The sequence below is a fragment of the Sinocyclocheilus grahami genome, unplaced genomic scaffold (assembly GCF_001515645.1).
Source record: "Sinocyclocheilus grahami isolate Dianchi unplaced genomic scaffold, SAMN03320097.WGS_v1.1 scaffold2577.1, whole genome shotgun sequence".
Taxonomy (NCBI): Eukaryota; Metazoa; Chordata; class Actinopteri; order Cypriniformes; family Cyprinidae; genus Sinocyclocheilus; species Sinocyclocheilus grahami.
The window spans coordinates 498-23827 of NW_015507756.1; the positions used below are offsets into that span (position 1 = coordinate 498).

General features: G+C 37.0%; 2 protein-coding genes and 1 long non-coding RNA gene across 3 annotated transcripts; 2 read left to right on the forward strand and 1 right to left on the reverse strand.

Moving 5' to 3' along the window:
• Nucleotides 1-108: 108 nt before the first annotated feature.
• Nucleotides 109-23330, reverse strand: LOC107575338 (B-cell receptor CD22-like; the record flags this gene model as incomplete). Its single annotated transcript, XM_016261732.1, has 4 exons — nt 23280-23330; nt 1526-1870; nt 1179-1427; nt 109-366 (listed from the first exon to the last, which is right to left on the reverse strand). Coding segments are annotated over exons 1-4 (895 nt in total), but the record flags the coding sequence as incomplete, so codon positions are not given.
• Nucleotides 11998-12996, forward strand: LOC107575342 (uncharacterized). Its single transcript, XR_001607853.1, has 3 exons — nt 11998-12075; nt 12194-12262; nt 12782-12996. It is a non-coding gene; the product is annotated as an uncharacterized lncRNA (long non-coding RNA).
• Nucleotides 14437-17623, forward strand: LOC107575341 (B-cell receptor CD22-like). Its single transcript, XM_016261734.1, has 10 exons — nt 14437-14617; nt 14736-14804; nt 15324-15668; nt 15767-16015; nt 16096-16344; nt 16420-16522; nt 16597-16642; nt 17123-17200; nt 17274-17328; nt 17462-17623. Exons 2-9 carry the CDS (start codon nt 14750-14752, stop codon nt 17304-17306), a joined length of 1158 nt encoding a protein of 385 aa, XP_016117220.1. The 5' UTR covers nt 14437-14617; nt 14736-14749; the 3' UTR covers nt 17307-17328; nt 17462-17623.

The window sequence follows — 23330 nt, forward strand, 5'->3', positions numbered from 1 at the left end:
ACACACACCGTATGTTTAACAGGACTAGATACCACAACATATACAGACAAATAAGGAAGAAAGCAGGTGTGTGTGGTTACAATATAGAATATGATTCATAAAACTCACACATGACGTATACATTCACAGCATCAGAGTATTTCTCTCCATGTTCATTGATGGACTTGCACTTGTATTCTTCACTGTGATCAGAGCTGATCTTTGAGATGCTGTAGATTCTTCCAGATCCTACAAACCTTCCTCCTTTAAACCAGCTGAAGTTCAGAGCAGGAGGGTTTGAATCACTGCTGCAGCTCAGAGTCACTGAATCTCCCTCCACTATTTCTCCAGATGGACTGATGGACACTGAGACGTTTTTTGGAGGATCTAAAAAAATAAAATAAAATACAAAACATTAACAAATGTGGCATCACACACTTAAGACGTATGAATAACAGATTTCTGAATCTCCCTCCACTATTTCACCAGATGGACTGATGATCACAGTATTCACTGGAGGATCTTCAGGTGTCAGGTGAAAGTATTTATATTCTGTATTTATATGCAGTTTTATTCATTGACAAAACACTGCATTTTTAAACAATTTCCTTCACAACCTTAGAAATTGTTTTTTTCATTTTTTCTTTTAGAGACTGTTGAGAATGAAGGCCCAGTATTTCATAGTATTTTCTGATTTGATGTTAATGTGATTTACAGTTAGTTTGACTCGCCCAGAAGAAGTTTTAGTTTCTTACAGTCCTGTCAACGGCTCGCTATAGAGTTGCTTTTATTGTGTGTGTGTTCAAGAAAAGTACGAGTATTTGTTTATATCTTTTGCTTACACACTTAACACATATTTTACTTAACAATTTAACACATTTTCCATCAATTTGGATTGCATAAATTAATAAACTTAATGTGATTCATATGCATCAGTCATACGTAATTGAAACAGGTAATGATTCATGTAATACTTCACAAGTCCCCAGTGTTAAATAAACACTGCTCAGTGTTCATGTGTTTCCACAATACAGAGTATTAAAGTAGCATTGAAGCAGTGTTGTTAATGAAATAATTGTATGACTTATGATTTTAGAGAAAGGACAAGAGCTCCCACAAAACTGACCATTTATCAGAGATATGTAATCATGACAACATTCAAAAGCAACTTTAAAGAGGAAAAGTCAATCAGTACTCACACGTGACACTGAGCTGAGCAGCAGGAGAGATGTAACTGTGTCCATGTAGAGCACAGCTGTATCTGCCTGCATCCTCTCTTCTGACTGACTGCAGCAGGAGTTGATTGTTTCCGTCTCTTCTCTCAGTTAATGGCTGTGAGTTTCTGTACCAGATGAATGTTGCTCTGTCAGTCAGAGTGCAGCTGCTGTTACATGTCAGACTGACATTATGACCCTCTGTCACTCTCTCAGGAGCCTCCACCTGAAGATCTGAACACAACACACACATTATATCTAGTGCTGCTGTCATACACTGATTATTATTCAACATAATGCACAGAAGAAGAGCTCAGCCTCATGAAAGTCACCTGTGACAGTAAGAGTCACTCCTGGATCACCAGTCCATATTCCACCAGGTTTATCAGTGATGAATTTGAAATAGTACATGTGTTCATCTTTCTGTGTCACATGACTCAGTCTGATGGTGCGGTTCTGCTGTGTGTCTCCCAGATACTGAAGCCTCTGACTGTATTCAGGATCCTCAGACAGATCTGGATACTCTTCACCCTTTACAGGGTTTTTGGTCCAGAACACTTTCTTGATCTTATATCCAGTAGGGTATGTATAAGTGCAGCTCATTATCACTGATGAGTTCTTTAGTGCACAGATGTGTGAAGGACTGTAACTCACACCCCAACCAGCACCAGAAACCCCTGAAACACAGAATTCATCAGGATGAAAATGTTGTTTTATCAATTATAATGGACTACAAACATATTACACTTTTTTAATACTTTAAAACAGCAACTTGTTAGAGAAACTATAAGCTAATTTTCTCAGAATCTATTAATGATGTGAAGTGCATCATCAGTCGCAGAAAAGCAGAAGTAAAAGCACAGAGACAAAAGAGTGAAAAAGAACATGAAAATAACATGCTGCACTATCAAATAATGAAAAACAAGACTAAGAAAATAATCAAAGTTGATTAATTAAATTCCCAATGACATCAAAATGAGGCTTTTAGTTCACGTTTATCAGATCTGAGCTCATCTATGTGCAACTGAACTCAAAACATATTTAACATATTCACTTCTGAGATCATGAGCCGGAAATATTCTAGTGTTAGACAGATTTCTGTCCAATCAGATGCTCTGAACAATGAGCACGTCCCTCCTAAACCACATGACACTGACTAGCCAATAACACTCACTCTCACACAGCTGTGGCCCGTCATGAGGACTATTTAGGCGCCTTCCCCACGCCACTCGGGGTGGATGCTTAAGGTTTGGTTGAGTTGTGTTACGAGTGTGATTAATTGTTTGTACGGGACTGATGCCAGCCCTACGTGGCCGTATGGTGTCAGAGTCTGTTTCCTTGCCTGTGTCTCAGAGTCTTAGCTCTGTTTATGTTTCTGTTTTTACCTTTGTTTTCCCTGGCAGTGAAATAAACCTGCATTTGGACCCAAAACCCTTGCTCACACGGTGTGATTCCTGACCGCGCCGTGACACGTATGTTATATGAGCAATAATCATCAGTTTTCATTGAAGTACGAGTGTGTTTGTCTTACCGTGTTGAAGCTCATCAGATCAGCAGCAGCTAAATGACTGACTCTTTTAACACATGCACTTTAGCTTCACTGGCTTTGTGTGGTTAACACTGTTTTTTTTAACACAGTTACAGAAATATCAGTGTCCCTCCCTCAACAAGAGGACAACATTACTGGACTAAAACTACATAAACATAGTGATCTATTTCTTTAAGTTAATTTAAATACATTTACTGAAGATGTTTAGAGAACAGGATTGTGTATCCACACTTTCTGCTGGATATTTCACACTTATTAATATGATGTTTTTGCTCTCTTGTCTGTCGCCCCTGCTGGACATCTTTGATTAATGTATCACGTGATTCTCGCTGCTGTACAGCAGAGACTTCCAGGTTATCAAAGTTTTGGAGCCAGGGGCCCTTTATAGGCGAGAAAACTGTCCAAGGAGCCCCACATAATTATAACAGTGATCAAGCATATGCTTACTACAGTTTGTACTCTGAGATGACATTAGAACTGGATTATGTTTCATATTTCTGGATTACATTCTTTTGTGTGTTTTATTTGTATTATATTTTTTTTCTGGATTCTGTTTAATGGTTAAATTATAACCAAAAAGCATGTCTAATTATTTGAAATCATAAAACGTATACAATTTAACAGTATATTTTAGAGCCATATGAAATCTGTTTTATTTTTCTCAAATTAAGTGTTTTCTGTTTTAATCACATTTAAATAGTATAATTAAATTGTAATAATCTAAAAAGCATTTTTAGTCAATTTAATTTATAAAACTGTAACAACTTAACACTTTTATTAAAATTTTTACAAAAATATGAAAAGTAGTTTTTCTTCTGAAATTCTGTGTTCTGTCTGTTTTAATTTCTCTGGATTTATAATTTAAGACAAATGTATTAAAAAACAGTGGTAATCAAATGAAGGCATAAAACATTAACAACTTAATATTTTAAAATCGGATCAAATGAAAATGTAACAATTCCTTTTAGGTTTTGGCAAACAAAGTGCTTTACAGCAGAGTTAACTTATAAAAAGAATAAGATAGTGTTATAGCTTTAAAAATAAATTATTTCAATTATTAGCCTATATAAAAATACATGTATTATTATTATCAGAGCAGCTCTGGAGATGAAGTTCATGTGTTCATGTCGTCATAAAGTTGAGAAGACGATGCTGAAAACAGTGAGCTTGTGTCGTAGATAAAAGCACAGAGACATGCAGGATTCATATTTAAAAAGCAGTTTTTTGCAGTTTATTATTCACATTTGAGTACGAAGAACAACTTTACAAAATGTTCAGCAAAAAGCACATAACTGATGACAGCTGTCATGGACTGCACAGAGATCCAAAGCTTGAGGATCCAAACACAGTATTTATTGAAGAGTTAATCCACAGACGTAGTCCAAAAAACAGGCAAAGGTCATACACAAACAGACAATCCAAGCCAAGACTGAGTTCAGGGCTGAGCCCAACAGGCTAATAATCAAAACCAGGAACCAAAGGTGCGTTCACGCCATGTCGTAATTACCATGGTTACAAGATTTCAACTTGTAAAAAGTGTTCACGTCCTCGTAGAACTTGTAATTACAACTTGTGAACTGGGAGCTACAACTTGTACTACTACCACCGGACCACCTCAGATTCATTAGGCGCTACGTTTAGGCACTGATAGTGCGAAAGTTCAGAGTCCAAGGATGTGAACAACTCCAAGTAGAGCGTCACATCTTGTCATCTCGAAATCACAGTAATTGTGAACACAGCACAAGACATGGAAAACCAGGATACAAGGCTTAAAACACCATAATGAGACATGCAAGACTTAGTAATGACACCAACATTTTAGATACCAGTGAAATTTCTCAAATACTCTAACTAAAATAAAGCTCAAGCATTATTAAAGACAAGCAAACAGTCAGTAACGAAGTAAGATCAAATAAACAAATTACAAACAATAGCCCTAATAAATGAAACAGAACAAATATACATATGAAATGAACAGTGTTTTAAGTTTATCAGATACTCAGGCACAGATATTGAATAATCAAATGTAAATGGACACTGCATTATATAGAGAAATAAAGATGATTCTTTAGTTAAAAGTGATTCAGTCAAGAGCAGTACGTGCTTTTCTCTTTTTCTTTTGTTGTTTGATTAAAATTAATGACACAGATAGCAGCAGGTATATTAGGCTGCTGTCACTTTAAGACCTAATGCTCGGATCCAGTACTGATGCTTATATCAGATCTGCACTTTGTTGTTTATTATGAGAGAATTAGTGAGAGAGCAGAATTCAGTCAGTGAGTGTTTTTTCAGTGGATTTTGGAGAACTTTAATCCCTGCTATCTACAATGTCAAAACAAGTTTTTTGCAAATGTTTTTCCAGACAAAGACTCCAGCTGCTCCAGCCGCAAACACAACTCCTGTGGTTATTAGCACTGGTGCTATGACCACCTCTGCTACCAGCACAACACCTGCTGCTATGGATCCAACACTTACTGGTACAGCTACGGCTGCGACTGCATTTAGGGCTTTTTCTCATTTTTTTTAAAGGTCTTTTTTTCAATAATATTTTTAAACTTCTCATTTGTGTAGTACTTCCATGGGTTTCTCTCTGTAATGTTTTCGATCTTCTCCAGCAGCCCTGAGACCTGATTGTGATCATCTCTATTCTGAGTGCCGAATGAGTAAAATCTGCTAAGCTAACCTAACAACACTACAAAATTACACAAAGTAGCTCACTACATTACATCAACTTAGGGCATGACATGTTTTTAAAATAAAATTAATTATTTTTAAATGAATTTACTATGGAGCCAGATGTTGATTTTCTGGCATTGACAATCTTCATTTGGGTGACAGAATAAAATCAAATTAATACTTTTATACTAAAGACTATTAAAAACATAGCAATGAACCAGACAGAAAAAATCTTACCAAATGAATCAATGCCACCTTCATTTGATAACAGAGGTACTACGGAGAAAGCAATATATATGATAAATTGATATGTAATGTACTGATCATTTGTAGATCATCTGTGCCTATATGAAGCACTGTAAGTACTCACTTCTGTCATTCATTTTTTCTCTACTTGATTCTTCTCTCTACTTCTCAGAAAGCTGTAAATTGTTCAGTCACTTATTTATCACAGCACACATGCTTTTTAAACAGTGTCAAGATATATATATATATATTTTTTAATTTTCGTAATTCACAAATTATGATTACAGTGCAACAGCAAAAACTGTGAGGAAAAAAATAAATGTCAAATTTGTTTAGAGCATTTTCCAGTAACATAACAGAATCACACAGAGATGCCAACAGATCACTAAACCAGTCGCCTTAACCTGACTGTATATACATATATACGGATCCATTCAGAATTATTAAACAGAGCAAAACACAAATTGAATGTCACCTGAATGTCACTGTAATCGTCTTTACAAATGTCATCTATCTAAACTTTACTGGTGAGACGCTGGTTTGCTTTATTCAGGCCATATAGACCTGACTTCAGCTTAAAGATAATTAATAGAGGAACATTTGTTCCCACCACTCGCTGCACAAGTTAAGGTTATGTATGATAACGAAAGCACGTTAATGCTCGTCCTCCTGGAACTCATAGAGATTGCATTGCAGTGGCTGCAGTTAAAAAAAGGAAGTCTATGAGAACAGTTAGCTAGAGTGAAATTGTCCCAAAAAGGGTGGTCCTCCACATCATGTGCTGTAATGGGGGGGTGTTTAGGGGGCCCAGAAACCATAGCAGCGCCCCAGGGCAGAACAAACAGTCTAGTTAGGGACAGCTAGTGTAACACCGTAGTTGAATGAGATAAGCTAGAACAAATCCCTCCCTTTCACACTTCTATGGTGCGTCGCCCTAATGAAGAAACCAGCCCTGGTCAGAAGAGTAACCATTATATCATGTTTATCTGGTACAATTTATAAATGCATATCAGGAACAATTTATGTGAGTATTGTAGCTTATTGTTACAATACTTACATCATATAAAACATACTGTATAACGTTAGTTAAGCAAAAGGCTAATTAAATTAGTAATGAACATAATGCAGCCTCAGAGACGAAAAGGGCAAGATATTTTATTATTTTTCAATTTAAAAAAATTTCGATTTTGATTTCATGGTGACTGTAAGACTTGGCAACCACCCAGCGTTGTGTTTTGCAAGATCGTGCAGACAGTACTCACATTGTGAATACATTATTTGAAATGAGAAGGCTAATCTGAATTTTAGAGGAAGCCGTTTATTAAACTAATGTATAATTAGGCATTGTCATAACTTATCTCCATCTTTTAACAGGGTTGGTTTAAGCGAGTATAACAGAGCCCAAGCGCGAGCGTCTCACACCCATTTCTGCTAGTTGCTTTAACAGGGACAAATATAAAGTATGCTGCTATAAAATCAGTTCATACGTGCTCTGAACTGACAGTCTTCTCAAGCTATTCAGCAGGTTTGTGAAAGAAACATGTCCAGCTGTAAGCGATTATACTCACAGAAAATATTCTCTTCTGCTCTGTTTATTGTATGCGGTCCAGATCAGCTGGATTTAGGATGAAGAGATTCAGGAGAAGATCCTGGAGAACAGGATTGAGTTGCTACATGTGTCCTTAAAAACTCTCATTGGCTCTGTCGTCTTTCATATTCATGATAGGAAATATGTGAGTATTTCTATTGTTCAAGTTTGTGTGAACTGGACGCATATAGAAACGTTAAAAAGAATTGCATTTCGCAGCGGTTGTGAAGGAGTGGTTTGCTAAATTAAGCTGTTTTTTAGGATAAATTACAAATTAAGCCACAATATTTAACTATAATTCCATTGTTTATCTCCAGCTCTTCAGGTAGAGAAAGGAATTGTGAATTAAATGATTTATAAAATGTGGATTAGTTAGCATAGTATGGCGAGAAATAAATCAGTATATCATGACAATATTTATAGTTTGGTGCAGCTGTATGATAAATAAATTAAACTGCAAATAAACTGACGGTGAAACACACGCTCTCTCTCTCTCTCACACACACACACACACACACACACACTGATGTGTTTTCCTGTAGTTCAAGGCTTTTCCTGAAGAGCACAGTTTACTTTCAGTTTCACTTTCGCAGAAACACATCAGCATCCGAGTTTCTTTCAAACTAATCAAGACAGAACCCAGATATCAAGAACGTTTGGGCCAAATGTGGCTGATAGCTGTCACATTTGGCCTAGGTATGGCATGGCTGAGCACATATGGGCCAAACTTTAACCGTATATGTTTTGCCATAGATTTAGTATTGGAGGGAATTTTCTTTTGGATGATAATTTTTTTGAGGTATATGGTCCAGATGATAGCACACAACTGAGAGCCATATGTGGCTTGGTTATGGCACACCATGGGAGGACTGCCAGATTTGTGTTAATATTTCTTGCTTAGAATTTCCATTTTTAACAAATAGTAGAAAATGTTGTTTAACAGAAATAGTAAAACAAATTGTTTATGTTTTAAGAGCTGCCGACATACTGATTAATGCTGAATCATTGATATATATATAAAAAAAAAACACATTTTATTTTTTTCTGGGATCAAAGTAATATTGTCACCCCCATTTTTTAACATAGACATGAAAGTGCACTATCCAAACTTAAATTGTCATAATTAATGCACACTTTGGAATACAGACCTAAGGTTGGACTCTTTCTAAAGAAGACAATCAGCTTTTTATTGCAGAAGTGGAAGCATTTCAAAATATGAAAGTATCAAAAAGTTATAGAAGTTTAAATTTACTGTATAGAAAATGCACTGTACAATTGTTATTTTATTTTATATAAAATAAATAATTTTCATAGCAGGTTTTACACTAAAAGTACTATAAAATTAGAGGTTCCTGTGAGATTTTATTTTGAGCGGTGCACCACAAACAGCCACCGGGTGACACACAAACTCCATTGGCATTTTTTATGCATTTTTCTGTCACAAATGTCAACCTTTCTCTGTCAATATTACTTCGATCACAAAATAACCACCAAATAGGGAATCTTGAGACTCATGGGGAGTTCATGCCCACTTTAAATATTTAAAAGTATCATTTCCAACAATGTCCGATTTTAAAATGGTTTTCACGGGATGAATTTTGAGGTTTTAAGCTTTCAAATTATATCTAACTTCGGGTGATTACTGACATTTTTGTTAAGAGTAATAAGACAATAAATGATGTAATGCTGTGGGCCCACCGCTGGGCCGGTGACACTTAACAGGTTAAACTGTATTCAGTGGATTTCATCTTTTGTGCAGCAGATCTTCATCACACTCCGCTCATCTTCACACATGTGTAAGCAGCTGTTAAGGGCACTGTTTGAGGGTGTATAGTGTTGCATTGTTCAGATCATTATTGTGTAACTGTTCCAGAATTCTCAAGTCCACGCCCCTGTTTTCTGGCTTGTGTTTTAGTGTTGTGGTTTTTGATTTCAGTTTGGTTTGATGGTTTTGCAGAATAGGTGTATTAAAGTAAGAAAGTTACATTCTTTGAAAGGTTTCACGCTGATTGTTTTGATGCAGAAAGAGGCAAAGAAATGCAGAGAAAGAAGCATGTAAACATGCCATGAGGACTTCATGAGGAAACATCTGACGTGTCCTTCCTCTGTTTGTTCTCTGTTTTCATCCTTTCACATCTGATGGACGAGAGACTCACTGAAACGTGGTAAAACTACTCCATATTTCTCTGTTTTTACTTCATTCGGTCACATTCCTTTTGTAAAACATTCTGCTGTTGCTTTTCTGTTGTTCTTGTAGATGTATTGTAAATGTTATAGTCAATATTCCGATCTAGAGTCTGCAGTGATTCATGACATCTGATCACCAGGAACCTCCTCAAAATTCAGCAGAATATTAGTTGTTGGCAATGAACTCTCAGCTGGATTTAGGATGAAGAGATTCAGGAGAAGATCCTGGAGAACAGGATTGGGTTGCTACATGTGTCCTTAAAAACTCTCATTGGCTCTGTCGTCTTTCATATTCATGATAGGAAATATGTGAGTATTTCTATTGTTCAAGTTTGTGTGAACTGGACGCATATAGAAACGTTAAAAAGAATTGCATTTCGCAGCGGTTGTGAAGGAGTGGTTTGCTAAATTAAGCTGTTTTTTAGGATAAATTACAAATTAAGCCACAATATTTAACTATAATTCCATTGTTTATCTCCAGCTCTTCAGGTAGAGAAAGGAATTGTGAATTAAATGATTTATAAAATGTGGATTAGTTAGCATAGTATGGCGAGAAATAAATCAGTATATCATGACAATATTTATAGTTTGGTGCAGCTGTATGATAAATAAATTAAACTGCAAATAAACTGACGGTGAAACACACGCTCTCTCTCTCTCTCACACACACACACACACACACACACTGATGTGTTTTCCTGTAGTTCAAGGCTTTTCCTGAAGAGCACAGTTTACTTTCAGTTTCACTTTCGCAGAAACACATCAGCATCCGAGTTTCTTTCAAACTAATCAAGACAGAACCCAGATATCAAGAACGTTTGGGCCAAATGTGGCTGATAGCTGTCACATTTGGCCTAGGTATGGCATGGCTGAGCACATATGGGCCAAACTTTAACCGTATATGTTTTGCCATAGATTTAGTATTGGAGGGAATTTTCTTTTGGATGATAATTTTTTTGAGGTATATGGTCCAGATGATAGCACACAACTGAGAGCCATATGTGGCTTGGTTATGGCACACCATGGGAGGACTGCCAGATTTGTGTTAATATTTCTTGCTTAGAATTTCCATTTTTAACAAATAGTAGAAAATGTTGTTTAACAGAAATAGTAAAACAAATTGTTTATGTTTTAAGAGCTGCCGACATACTGATTAATGCTGAATCATTGATATATATATAAAAAAAAAACACATTTTATTTTTTTCTGGGATCAAAGTAATATTGTCACCCCCATTTTTTAACATAGACATGAAAGTGCACTATCCAAACTTAAATTGTCATAATTAATGCACACTTTGGAATACAGACCTAAGGTTGGACTCTTTCTAAAGAAGACAATCAGCTTTTTATTGCAGAAGTGGAAGCATTTCAAAATATGAAAGTATCAAAAAGTTATAGAAGTTTAAATTTACTGTATAGAAAATGCACTGTACAATTGTTATTTTATTTTATATAAAATAAATAATTTTCATAGCAGGTTTTACACTAAAAGTACTATAAAATTAGAGGTTCCTGTGAGATTTTATTTTGAGCGGTGCACCACAAACAGCCACCGGGTGACACACAAACTCCATTGGCATTTTTTATGCATTTTTCTGTCACAAATGTCAACCTTTCTCTGTCAATATTACTTCGATCACAAAATAACCACCAAATAGGGAATCTTGAGACTCATGGGGAGTTCATGCCCACTTTAAATATTTAAAAGTATCATTTCCAACAATGTCCGATTTTAAAATGGTTTTCACGGGATGAATTTTGAGGTTTTAAGCTTTCAAATTATATCTAACTTCGGGTGATTACTGACATTTTTGTTAAGAGTAATAAGACAATAAATGATGTAATGCTGTGGGCCCACCGCTGGGCCGGTGACACTTAACAGGTTAAACTGTATTCAGTGGATTTCATCTTTTGTGCAGCAGATCTTCATCACACTCCGCTCATCTTCACACATGTGTAAGCAGCTGTTAAGGGCACTGTTTGAGGGTGTATAGTGTTGCATTGTTCAGATCATTATTGTGTAACTGTTCCAGAATTCTCAAGTCCACGCCCCTGTTTTCTGGCTTGTGTTTTAGTGTTGTGGTTTTTGATTTCAGTTTGGTTTGATGGTTTTGCAGAATAGGTGTATTAAAGTAAGAAAGTTACATTCTTTGAAAGGTTTCACGCTGATTGTTTTGATGCAGAAAGAGGCAAAGAAATGCAGAGAAAGAAGCATGTAAACATGCCATGAGGACTTCATGAGGAAACATCTGACGTGTCCTTCCTCTGTTTGTTCTCTGTTTTCATCCTTTCACATCTGATGGACGAGAGACTCACTGAAACGTGGTAAAACTACTCCATATTTCTCTGTTTTTACTTCATTCGGTCACATTCCTTTTGTAAAACATTCTGCTGTTGCTTTTCTGTTGTTCTTGTAGATGTATTGTAAATGTTATAGTCAATATTCCGATCTAGAGTCTGCAGTGATTCATGACATCTGATCACCAGGAACCTCCTCAAAATTCAGCAGAATATTAGTTGTTGGCAATGAACTCACTATCATCAGGAATAAAAGGAGTGTGATGTACAATGAAGACACACTGAAACTTCTTACTTAAAAAGATCAACTACTGAAGCTTTTTATTGTTTTAAAGTGTATGTCCTCTGTGTACTTAATGCTACGAACCCTATAACTATGTTAAGATATAGCAATTTCATTTTATATCATGTTATATTGTAGGTGCAGTAACTGATTGTTTATTGGTTGTTGTAGGTGTTGCTCTGGTGATGTCAGTCAGAATGGCTCCTCCTCTTCCTCTGATCTTTCTCCTCGTGATTCACTGTGAGTCTCTGATGATACGGCAACAGTTCACTCTATATGCACTGATCAAAGTCATATTATTTAAATAGTTTTCAATGCATTTCATTATTTGTGCAGCATCAATTGTGGCAAATCTCTGATTTCTGCTCTTCTTCATCACCTCCACTCATCTTCCTAGTCTTCATAGTGCTGTATTGCTTCTGATCTCGACACTAGAGGGCTAATAATTGAACCGCAGGTCAACACTGACCCATAGTGCAGCATTTCTGTTGAGTTCTGACTTCACTGTGCTTTTTAAACTTTTTTTCCTGCTCTGTAAATATCGTGTTGTGGAAGCCTGTAGCGTTATATTGATCAAATATCTGTCCCAGTGCGCAAGTATAAATGAGAAATACTGTACATTACTGTGTATGTCTGCTAATAATAACTTAAGATTGTCAAGATCTACGTGTCTTACACACATTCACTAAAAGCTGCAAAAATTCATTGCTCAGTAACTCATAAAGAAACATATTCATTGTTATTGTTTCTGTGTTTCAGGGGTTTCTGGTGCTGGTTGGGGTGTGAGTTACAGTCCTTCACACATCTGTGCACTAAAGAACTCATCAGTGATAATGAACTGCACTTATACATACCCTACTGGACATCAGATCCTGAAAGTGTTCTGGACCAAAAACCCTGTAAAGGGTGAAGAGCCTCCAGATCTGTCTGAGGATCCTGAATACAGTCAGAGGCTTCAGTATCTGGGAGACACACAGCAGAACCGCAGCATCAGACTGAGTCATGTGACACAGAAAGATGAACACATGTACTGTTTCAGATTATGCTGAATCATTGATATATATATAAAAAAAAAACACATTTTATTTTTTTCTGGGATCAAAGTAATATTGTCACCCCCATTTTTTAACATAGACATGAAAGTGCACTATCCAAACTTAAATTGTCATAATTAATGCACACTTTGGAATACAGACCTAAGGTTGGACTCTTTCTAAAGAAGACAATCAGCTTTTTATTGCAGAAGTGGAAGCATTTCAAAATATGAAAGTATCAAAAAGTTATAGAAGTTTAAATTTACTGTATAGAAAATGCACTGTACAATTGTTATTTTATTTTATATAAAATAAATAATTTTCATAGCAGGTTTTACACTAAAATGACTATAAAATTAAAGCCTTGTGTCTAAATAAGTTATATTCCAACTTTGCAGTTGATATAAAAAAATGGAGGTTCCTGTGAGATTTTATTTTGAGCGCTGAAGCACAAACAGCCACCGGGTGACACACAAACTCCATTGGCATTTTTTAATGCATTTTTCTGTCACAAATGTCAACCTTTCTCTGCCAATATTACTTAGATCACAAAATAACCACCAAATAGTGAATCTTGAGACTCAGGGGGAGTTCACGCCCACTTAGGGGGAGGAGACCACCAAAATATTTAAAAGTACCATTTCCAACAATGCCCGATTTTAAAATGGTTTTCACGGGATGAATTTTGAGGTTTTAAGCTTTCAAATTGTATCTAACTTCGGGTGATTACTGACATTTTTGATAGAGTAATAAGACAATAAATGATGTAATGCTGTGGGCCCACCGCTGGGCCGGTGACACTTAACAGGTTAAACTGTATTCAGTGGATTTCATCTTTTGTGCAGCAGATCTTCATCACACTCCGCTCATCTTCACACATGTGTAAGCAGCTGTTAAGGGCACTGTTTGAGGGTGTATAGTGTTGCATTGTTCAGATCACTATTGCGTAACTGTTCCAGAATTCTCAAGTCCACGCCCCTGTTTTCTTGGCTTGTGTTTTAGTGTTGTAGCTTTTGATTTCAGTTTGGTTTGATGGTTTTGCAGAATAGGTGTATTAAAGTAAGAAAGTTACATTATTTGAAAGATTTCACGCTGATTGTTTTGATGCATAAAGAGGCAAAGAAATGCAGAGAAAGAAGCATGTAAACATGCCATGAGGACTTCATGAGGAAACATCTGACGTGTCCTTCCTCTGTTTGTTGTCTGTTTTCATCCTTTCACATCTGATGGACGAGAGACTCACTAAAACATGGTAAAACTACTCCATATTTCTCTGTTTTTACTTCATTCGGTCACATTCCTTTTGTAAAACATTCTGCTGTTGCTTTTCTGTTGTTCTTGTAGATGTATTGTAAATATTGTAGTCAATATTCCGATCTAGAGTCTGCAGTGATTCATGACATCTGATCACCAGAAACCTCCTCAAAATTCAGCAGAATATTAGTTGTTGGCAATGAACTCACTATCATCAGGAATAAAAGGAGTGTGATGTACAATGAAGACACACTGAAACTTCTTACTTAAAAAGATCAACTACTGAAGCTTTTTATTGTTTTAAAGTGTATGTCCTCTGTGTACTTAATGCTACGAACCCTATAACTATGTTAAGATATAGCAATTTCATTTTATATCATGTTATATTGTAGGTGCAGTAACTGATTGTTTATTGGTTGTTGTAGGTGTTGCTCTGGTGATGTCAGTCAGAATGGCTCCTCCTCTTCCTCTGATCTTTCTCCTCGTGATTCACTGTGAGTCTCTGATGATACGGCAACAGTTCACTCTATATTCACTGATCAAAGTCATATTATTTAAATAGTTTTCAATGTATTTCATTATTTGTGCAGCATCAATTGTGGCAAATCTCTGATTTCTGCTCTTCTTCATCACCTCCACTCATCTTCCTAGTCTTCATAGTGCTGTATTGCTTCTGATCTCGACACTAGAGGGCTAATAATTGAACCGCAGGTCAACACTGACCCATAGTGCAGCATTTCTGTTGAGTTCTGACTTCACTGTGCTTTTTAAACTTTTTTTCCTGCTCTGTAAATATCGTGTTGTGGAAGCCTGTAGCGTTATATTGATCAAATATCTGTCCCAGTGCGCAAGTATAAATGAGAAATACTGTACATTACTGTGTATGTCTGCTAATAATAACTTAAGATTGTCAAGATCTACGTGTCTTACACACATTCACTAAAAGCTGCAAAAATTCATTGCTCAGTAACTCATAAAGAAACATATTCATTGTTATTGTTTCTGTGTTTCAGGGGTTTCTGGTGCTGGTTGGGGTGTGAGTTACAGTCCTTCACACATCTGTGCACTAAAGAACTCATCAGTGATAATGAACTGCACTTATACATACCCTACTGGACATCAGATCCTGAAAGTGTTCTGGACCAAAAACCCTGTAAAGGGTGAAGAGCCTCCAGATCTGTCTGAGGATCCTGAATACAGTCAGAGGCTTCAGTATCTGGGAGACACACAGCAGAACCGCAGCATCAGACTGAGTCATGTGACACAGAAAGATGAACACATGTACTGTTTCAGATTAATCTCTGATAAACCTGATGGAAAATGGACTGGTGATCCAGGAGTGACTCTTACTGTCACAGGTGACTTTCATGAGGCTGAGCTCTTCTTCTGTGCATTATGTTGAATAATAATCAGTGTATGACAGCAGCACTAGATATAATGTGTGTGTTGTGTTCAGATCTTCAGGTGGAGGCTCCTGAGAGAGTGACAGAGGGTCATAATGTCAGTCTGACATGTAACAGCAGCTGCACTCTGACTGACAGAGCAACATTCATCTGGTACAGAAACTCACAGCCATTAACTGAGAGAAGAGACGGAAACAATCAACTCCTGCTGCAGTCAGTCAGAAGAGAGGATGCAGGCAGATACAGCTGTGCTCTACATGGACACAGTTACATCTCTCCTGCTGCTCGTCTCAGTGTCACGTGTGAGTCCTGATTCATTTGCTCTTTTTAATAAATTGTTGAGTTTGTTTGGAACTACACATTTTATTTGTGTCCTCTTTAGACCCTCCAAAGAATGTCTCAGTGTCCATAACTGGATCTGGTGAAATAGTGGAGGGAGATTCAGTGACTCTGAGCTGCAGCAGTGATGCAAACCCTCCTGCTCTGAACTTCAGCTGGTTTAAGGAGAATCAAAGCTCAGCTGTTGGATCTGGACAGAGTTTCAGTGCACTACAGAGTGGACGCTTCTACTGTGAGGCTCACAATCAACATGGATCTCAGAGATCAGACGCTGTTACTGTCACAGGTGAAGGTCTGTGAGATCAAACCTGTATAACTTTCTTTGGTTCGGACAGTTAATCTCAGCTGATTTGTTTCTCTCTTTCAGAGCATCGCAGATCCAGTTGGCATGAGGTTTTTGGGATCACAGTGGAATGTGGAGCATCATTAATGCTCATTACCATCATTATCATCATCATCCTGTTCATAATGTGAGAACCATTAACAACATTGATATTTTCAAATACAGTTGTCGATATGCTGTCAATGTCTGTCATTATTACAGAAAGAAACGAAGGAGTGTTAAATCTGAAGATCTCACAATGACGCAGGTAAATCTTCCAGACACAACTTTACAGAAGCAGAAAATCAATTCAGTCTTTATCAACATAATCCACCAAAAAACATTCAGAAACTTATATTTCTCTCTTTAAACAGATGGCTGTCTGTATGTGAAGTGCCCATACATGGTGTGACACAAGATATAAAGAAAAAAAAAATATATATATATAAATTTATATATAAAAATACTAAATTAAAATGTTATTTTTTTTACCTGTTGAACTCTCCTCATAACCCGAACAGAAAAACAAATAGCACGAGCAGCAGAATCCGATTCACAAATAAATGACTCATATGAGTCGACTAATCATTTAAAAAAGCCTGATCTCAGAATGATTCAAACCAATAAATCATGAGCACAAATCTATTTTGAAAATGAATATATGTATTTAATATTGTGCTATGAATTTTACTTTTATTACCCACTATTATTTTTTGAAGCAAGTTCTTCCGTCTCTGTGTCGCTGTAGATGTCTGATCCCAGTGAAGACACATTTACAGCTCTTGAGCTCAAGTCCACGACCTCTGACCTGTACGACACACTCACAGTAAGTGAGACGTCAAAGTCAGATCATCATCACAGATGATCACATGACCGATCTCTCGCTGTCTTCCACACAGACCGTTCGTCCCAGACCTCCTGAAGACTCTTGATCCTAAACATGAGAATCCATCAGTAAGTGTCTGAACTGCAGCTCCTCTCCATATAATCAATACAACTCTCTTCAGTTCTAGTTAGATTGTTTTATGAAGCGTGTGGAAGGTTTATAATGTTGCTGATGAACTTCAGTCAGTCGTTCTTCTTCTAGTTGTTTCTTCAGATCAACAGGAAGATGCTGCAGTGAGAGGCGGAGCACAAAGGAACCAATCCTGAGCTCTGTGGGCGGAGCCACACATGATTGACAGCTGTCATTAGTGAAGAGTTGATGAAGCCTTTTATTTCTTTATAATTTAGGAAAGAACATGCAACAGTGGTATTAAATGAAATATTTCAATTAATTAAATGAATTAAGGCAGTGAGTTTGCACATTTTATAAGATTTCAACAATTTTCACTCTGAACCTGCTAGTAAATTAAGAAATCACCAAGAAATGTTAAGTTAATACATCGAATTTAACACGAAATTAAACTCCAATAGTTAGTTTTATTTACAACTTCACAAAAAAATTTTTGAAGTGTATTTTTTCTTGTCACTGTTCCAGGATTTATTAATTTGATATAATATCCACTCCAAACTCTGGTTAACTTCTGAGACAACAGACATTATGTGCAAAACCATATTTCTGTACTTTCTGAACTTGTAAGTGACTCATAAACAGCCAATAGGTGGCGTCTATGATTTATTAAGGTGAGATTGGACACTTTCAGTTACTCGCATTCACTTCACACAGCAAGACAAAGACAGGGAGACTCAAAGCAAACAGCAGACCTGCAGAACAACATGGCATCTGCATATACAGGTCAGTCTAAATTAATTAACCTAATGTGACACTCACACGCTACAGCTTTACAGTATCGAGAGCTAAAGTCCATCCTATGCTTTTTGTTTTTGCTAATTAACGGTTACTCATCAATGGCTAGTTAGGAAGTACTGGTCATATTACTATCTATCTATCTATCTATCTATACTCACATAGAGCGACATATATTAACTAGCAAAGCTAAGCTGCCTGACTGTTTATATCATCACAAAATGCTAACTTTATATTTTACTAAACATGAAGATGGATATATTACCAAATTTGTCCATAATGTATATTTATGTAAAGTGATACTGGATAAGAAATTTCAACTGCCTGATTTATATCACCGCAGAAAGTAAATTCTCACCAGCTCTAAACTGCTAAATGTGACAATATGCCATGAAGATAATAAGCTGAAATACTGTGTATTGTGAAAAGCGCTGTACAAATAAACTTGACTTGAGTTGACGCTCTTTTGAAGCTGTCCTGGAGTTCAGGATGTTTGCATTATTGGACACACCAATCTCAGGCATGGAGTCTCTATGATCAGATGATGAGTTAATGACCAGCTGGGATTATAATGGAGAATCCAAAACACGCTGCGCTGAGGAAGACCAAGCAACGTATGTGGTAGGGCAGGCATGGCTTTTTCAAAATTTGTGTTTTTACCCAGTATTTAAAATCAATCACGAGTAAAGAATACAATATGAACAAACTTAGTCAAATAATTCAAGTAGACTTAAACAACTGAGGTCAACTGAACGGATTAAAACTAACCTACTGAATGAGACCGCAGTATTTCAGACAGACGGCATCCCCACAAACATCAATATATTACACTAAACTAATATTTACAGCTTTAATTAAAGTAAACAAATAAATGTAACTAAAGACAAACCAGATATATAATTACATACAGTAATCAAATAAACCTTGACATTTCTTCGAGTCAAGAGCTGCTGACTGCAAAACCAAATCTGTGTATTTGACTTCAGCTGGCTGTAACCAATCGGATGGATTTCTGCTTCCCATAGTGACGCTCATGCTGTGTTTTCATTCTTTATCACAGATGAAGTGGAGTAGATGCAATATTAACAGTTTCCTTTGGATAACATTTTTATTTATTTTGATAAACATGATTCAACATAACATTACGATTTTTAAAGACTTTTTACTGCTATTAGTGAGTATTTTATTGCGCATTAAAAATTAAAAAGAGCAAAAAAAAAAGGAAAAAATAAAAATTCTAACCGGCATGCATTGCTTCAAGTCAGACGCTGATCGGTCTGTGCAGTGCTGCATGAAGTCAAAAATGCACCTACATGGGTCAAATGCGTGAAACATGAACTAGTGGGGTTTAGGATTAGGATTAATATGTGGTTGGATTTAAAGATGGAGCTGGATTAGTTCATTTCCACCCAGTGGTTCTGCAGTGAGCAGCCTCTGCCTCCATTGGTATTATCATAAGAAAGCAGCAGGGGAGAAATTCACAGATGTTGCATGGATCCCACCCTTTGCCAATCGAAATTTCTGCTGTTGATTCATGTGTTTTCAATGGCACCTTCATCTCTCCTGAAACTCAAACCATAGAAACTTATGGCCACGTATTTGACCATCACGCAGTGCCATATGCATAGAACAAGTGTGCAATTAGAAGTTATGACAGATATCCAATCCTACTTCCGGAGAGTCCTGCAAAATTTAGCTGCAGCAGTGAACTCTGCTAGTGATGGAGCGACACTACAGGAGGCATTATAGACAGGAGTAGCAGATGCTCTAGATGCAGTAGTGACCACTGCTAGTGATGGAGCGACACTACAGGAGGCATTATAGACAGGAGTAGCAGCTGCTCTAGATGCAGCAGGGAACTCTGCTAGTGATGGAGCGACACTACAGGAGGCATTATAGACAGGAGAAGCAGCTGCTCTAGATGCAGTAGTGACCACTGATAGTGATGGAGCGACACTACAGGAGGCTTTAAAGACAGGAGTAGCAGCTGCTCTAGATTCAGCAGTGAACTCTGCTAGTGATGGAGCGACTCTACAGGAGGCTTTAAAGACATGAGAAGCAGCTGCTCTAGATGCAGCAGTGAACTCTGCTAGTGATGGAGCGACACTACAGGAGGCTCTAAAGACAGGAGTAGCAGCTGCTCTAGATTCAGCAGTGAACTCTGCTAGTGATGGAGCGACACTACAGGAGGCTTTAAAGACAGGAGTAGCAGCTGCTCTAGATGATTATTCATGTCACACTTAAATATGAGCTACATCATGCCAGTAAAATCAAAACACACCTCTTATAATCCAAATAAACAACTCAAACTGAGCCTACCTTCTGTTGGGGTTGACCAGTTTGAAAGAAGATGCAATGCTGCTGTTTTTTTGCTACAGAAGTTAAACATAATACAGTGCTGTGATTTACAGGAAAAGGCATCAGGGTGTGTGTGTGTGTGTGTGAATCCATCACAAACTGTCCAGGGTGTTGTCACGGCCAGAGATTCTGGGATAGACTCCAGCCCTCCTTACAATCCTACAGAGGATAAAGCAGCAATAGTCTTTTGCTATTTTCTAGTCAGTTTCATGTGGTTTAATTGCTCATTGTTTGAAGAACCTGACTTGAAAAAAGTCAGTGTAGCACCAGATTGTGAATATTTTTGGCTCATGATCTCAGAAGTGAATTTGTATATGTTATATAATGTATTGATAGACAAAGTAAAAGCCACACAACTTACAGTGGGCATTTAATAAATCAAGTTTGATTATTTTCTTAGTCTTGTTTTTCATTATTCAATAGTGCAGTATGTTATTGATTACTTGGTTCTCTTTTCACTCCTTGTCACTGTGCATTAATTATAAAAGGCACGAGCACTTTGACGTATCTCAGCCAAACTTCATGTTTAAAAGGAAATATGTGAGAACAGGACAGAACAGAAGAAAGTGCTCATCAGCCGCTCATTGTGACGTGAGTGTTTGTGATGTGAATGTAACAGAGACTCACCGTGACACCGTGAATGAAAGATCAGAGGAAGACGAGGAGCCATTCTGACCCACATCAGCGTCAAATATATCTATAATACAGCATTACAGCATTATTATACACTCATCAACAGTACATGCACATCACCCTATTCTTAACATTTCTCGTGTTAAGACACAATGATTTCATTAAAGTATGAGAGTGTTTGTCTTACTGCATGTTTTGAAGCTCATCAGATCAGCAGCAACCAAATGACAACTTTACACTGACATATTATTTGTGGTTAACACTTTTTTAAAGTCCATCAGCAGAAATATCAGTGTCCCTGCTTCAACAAGAGAACGTCACTGAACTAAAACTAACTTCAGAAAAATAAATGATCTTTTTCTTTATGTTCATTTAAATACATTTAATCAAGATTTGTAGGGAATGGGATTATGTAACCAGACATTCTGCTGGCTATTTCACATTTATTATAAAGGTTAGTTGATGTCTTTGGATTCAGGAAGAAGAAACTCTTTGCTCTTTTGTCTGTTTCCCCCTGCTGGATATCTTTGATTATTGCGTTATGTGATTCACGCTTCTGTACAGCAGTGACTGTCTCAACAGCTGATCAGATGATTTACTTACTAAAGTGCAGAAGCACAAGAGAGCAGATTCAAATTTGAAATTGAAAATGAATAATTGTGATTCACAGTTAGTGAGCATCAAAGTCCACGTCAGTGGTAGTTTGAGTGTTTGTACAAACAAATATGAGACGATCACAAATAAAACTGATCACTTAAAAACAAAGCTACAAGAACACAAAAGACAGAATAACAGAAGCTAATAATATTGAGCACTTCGAAACAAAATGATACATTGTCCATTGCGAAGGTGCATAATTATGATTTTGTTCAATATATCAAAATGATCAATTCTGATTTAAAAGCTGGATTATGTTCTGCTGACTTAATTGTAACATTATGGGGAGGTTTCCAAGACAGGGATTAACATTAGTCTTAGACGAAAATGCACATTTAAACTATACTAAGTGAAAAAGCATTTCTCAGACATGGTTTAAAATAGTCTTAGACTTTCCCTTATATTGATTTATAATCAAGGATCAGGAGGATCAGAGCTAGCCTGGGTCTAAGTGAAGGAATAACTTAAACGTGGTCAGAGGCAGGTTTAACTTCAGATTAACTGATGTTGGCCTCCAGGTTGTCCTTGGCAACAGAGGAAAATGGATACAGTGCTGTGATTTACAGGAAAAGGCATCAGGGTGTGTGTGTGTGTGTGTGAATCCATCACAAACTGTCCAGGGTGTTTCTACGGCCAGAGATTCTGGGATAGACTCCAGCCCTCCTTACAATCCTACAGAGGATAAAGCAGCAATAGTCTTTTGCTATTTTCTAGTCAGTTTCATGTGGTTTAACTGCTCATATGTCACACTTAAATATGAGCTACATCATGCCAGTAAAATCAAAACACACCTCTTATAATCCAAATAAACAACTCAAACTGAGCCTACCTTCTGTTGGGGTTGACCAGTTTGAAAGAAGATGCAATGCTGCTGTTTTTTTGCTACAGAAGTTAAACATAATACAGTGCTCTGATTTACAGGAAAAGGCATCAGGGTGTGTGTGTGTCTGTATGTGTGTGTGTGTGAATCCATCACAAACTGTCCAGGGTGTTTCTACGGCCAGAGATTCTGGGATAGACTCCAGCCCTCCTTACAATCCTACAGAGGATAAAGCAGCAATAGTCTTTTGCTATTTTCTAGTCAGTTTCATGTGGTTTAATTGCTCATTGTTTGGAGAACCTGACTGGAAAAAAGTCAGTGTAGCACCAGATTGTGAATATTTTTGGCTCATGATCTCAGAAGTGAATTTGTATATGTTATATAATGTATTGATAGACAAAGTAAAAGCCACACAACTTACAGTGGGCATTTAATAAATCAAGTTTGATTATTTTCTTAGTCTTGTTTTTCATTATTCAATAGTGCAGTATGTTATTGATTACTTGGTTCTCTTTTCACTCCTTGTCACTGTGCATTAATTATAAAAGGCACGAGCACTTTGACGTATCTCAGCCAAACTTCATGTTTAAAAGGAAATATGTGAGAACAGGACAGAACAGAAGAAAGTGCTCATCAGCCGCTCATTGTGAGGTGAGTGTTTGTGATGTGAATGTAACAGAGACTCACCGTGAATCATGAGCAGAAAGATCAGAGGAAGACGAGGAGCCATTCTGACCC

What these genes read in the sequence shown, in the direction of transcription:
- LOC107575341 (XM_016261734.1), top strand. Translation starts at nt 14,750, where the DNA reads ATGTCAGTCAGAATGGCTCCTCCTCTTCCTCTGATCTTTCTCCTCGTG. An exon ending in TGTTACTGTCACAGGTGAAG is followed by an intron (nt 16,345 to 16,419) that starts GTCTGTGAGATC and finishes TCTCTCTTTCAG; the next exon opens with AGCATCGCAGATCCAGTTGG. An exon ending in ACCTGTACGACACACTCACA is followed by an intron (nt 17,201 to 17,273) that starts GTAAGTGAGACG and finishes TCTTCCACACAG; the next exon opens with ACCGTTCGTCCCAGACCTCC.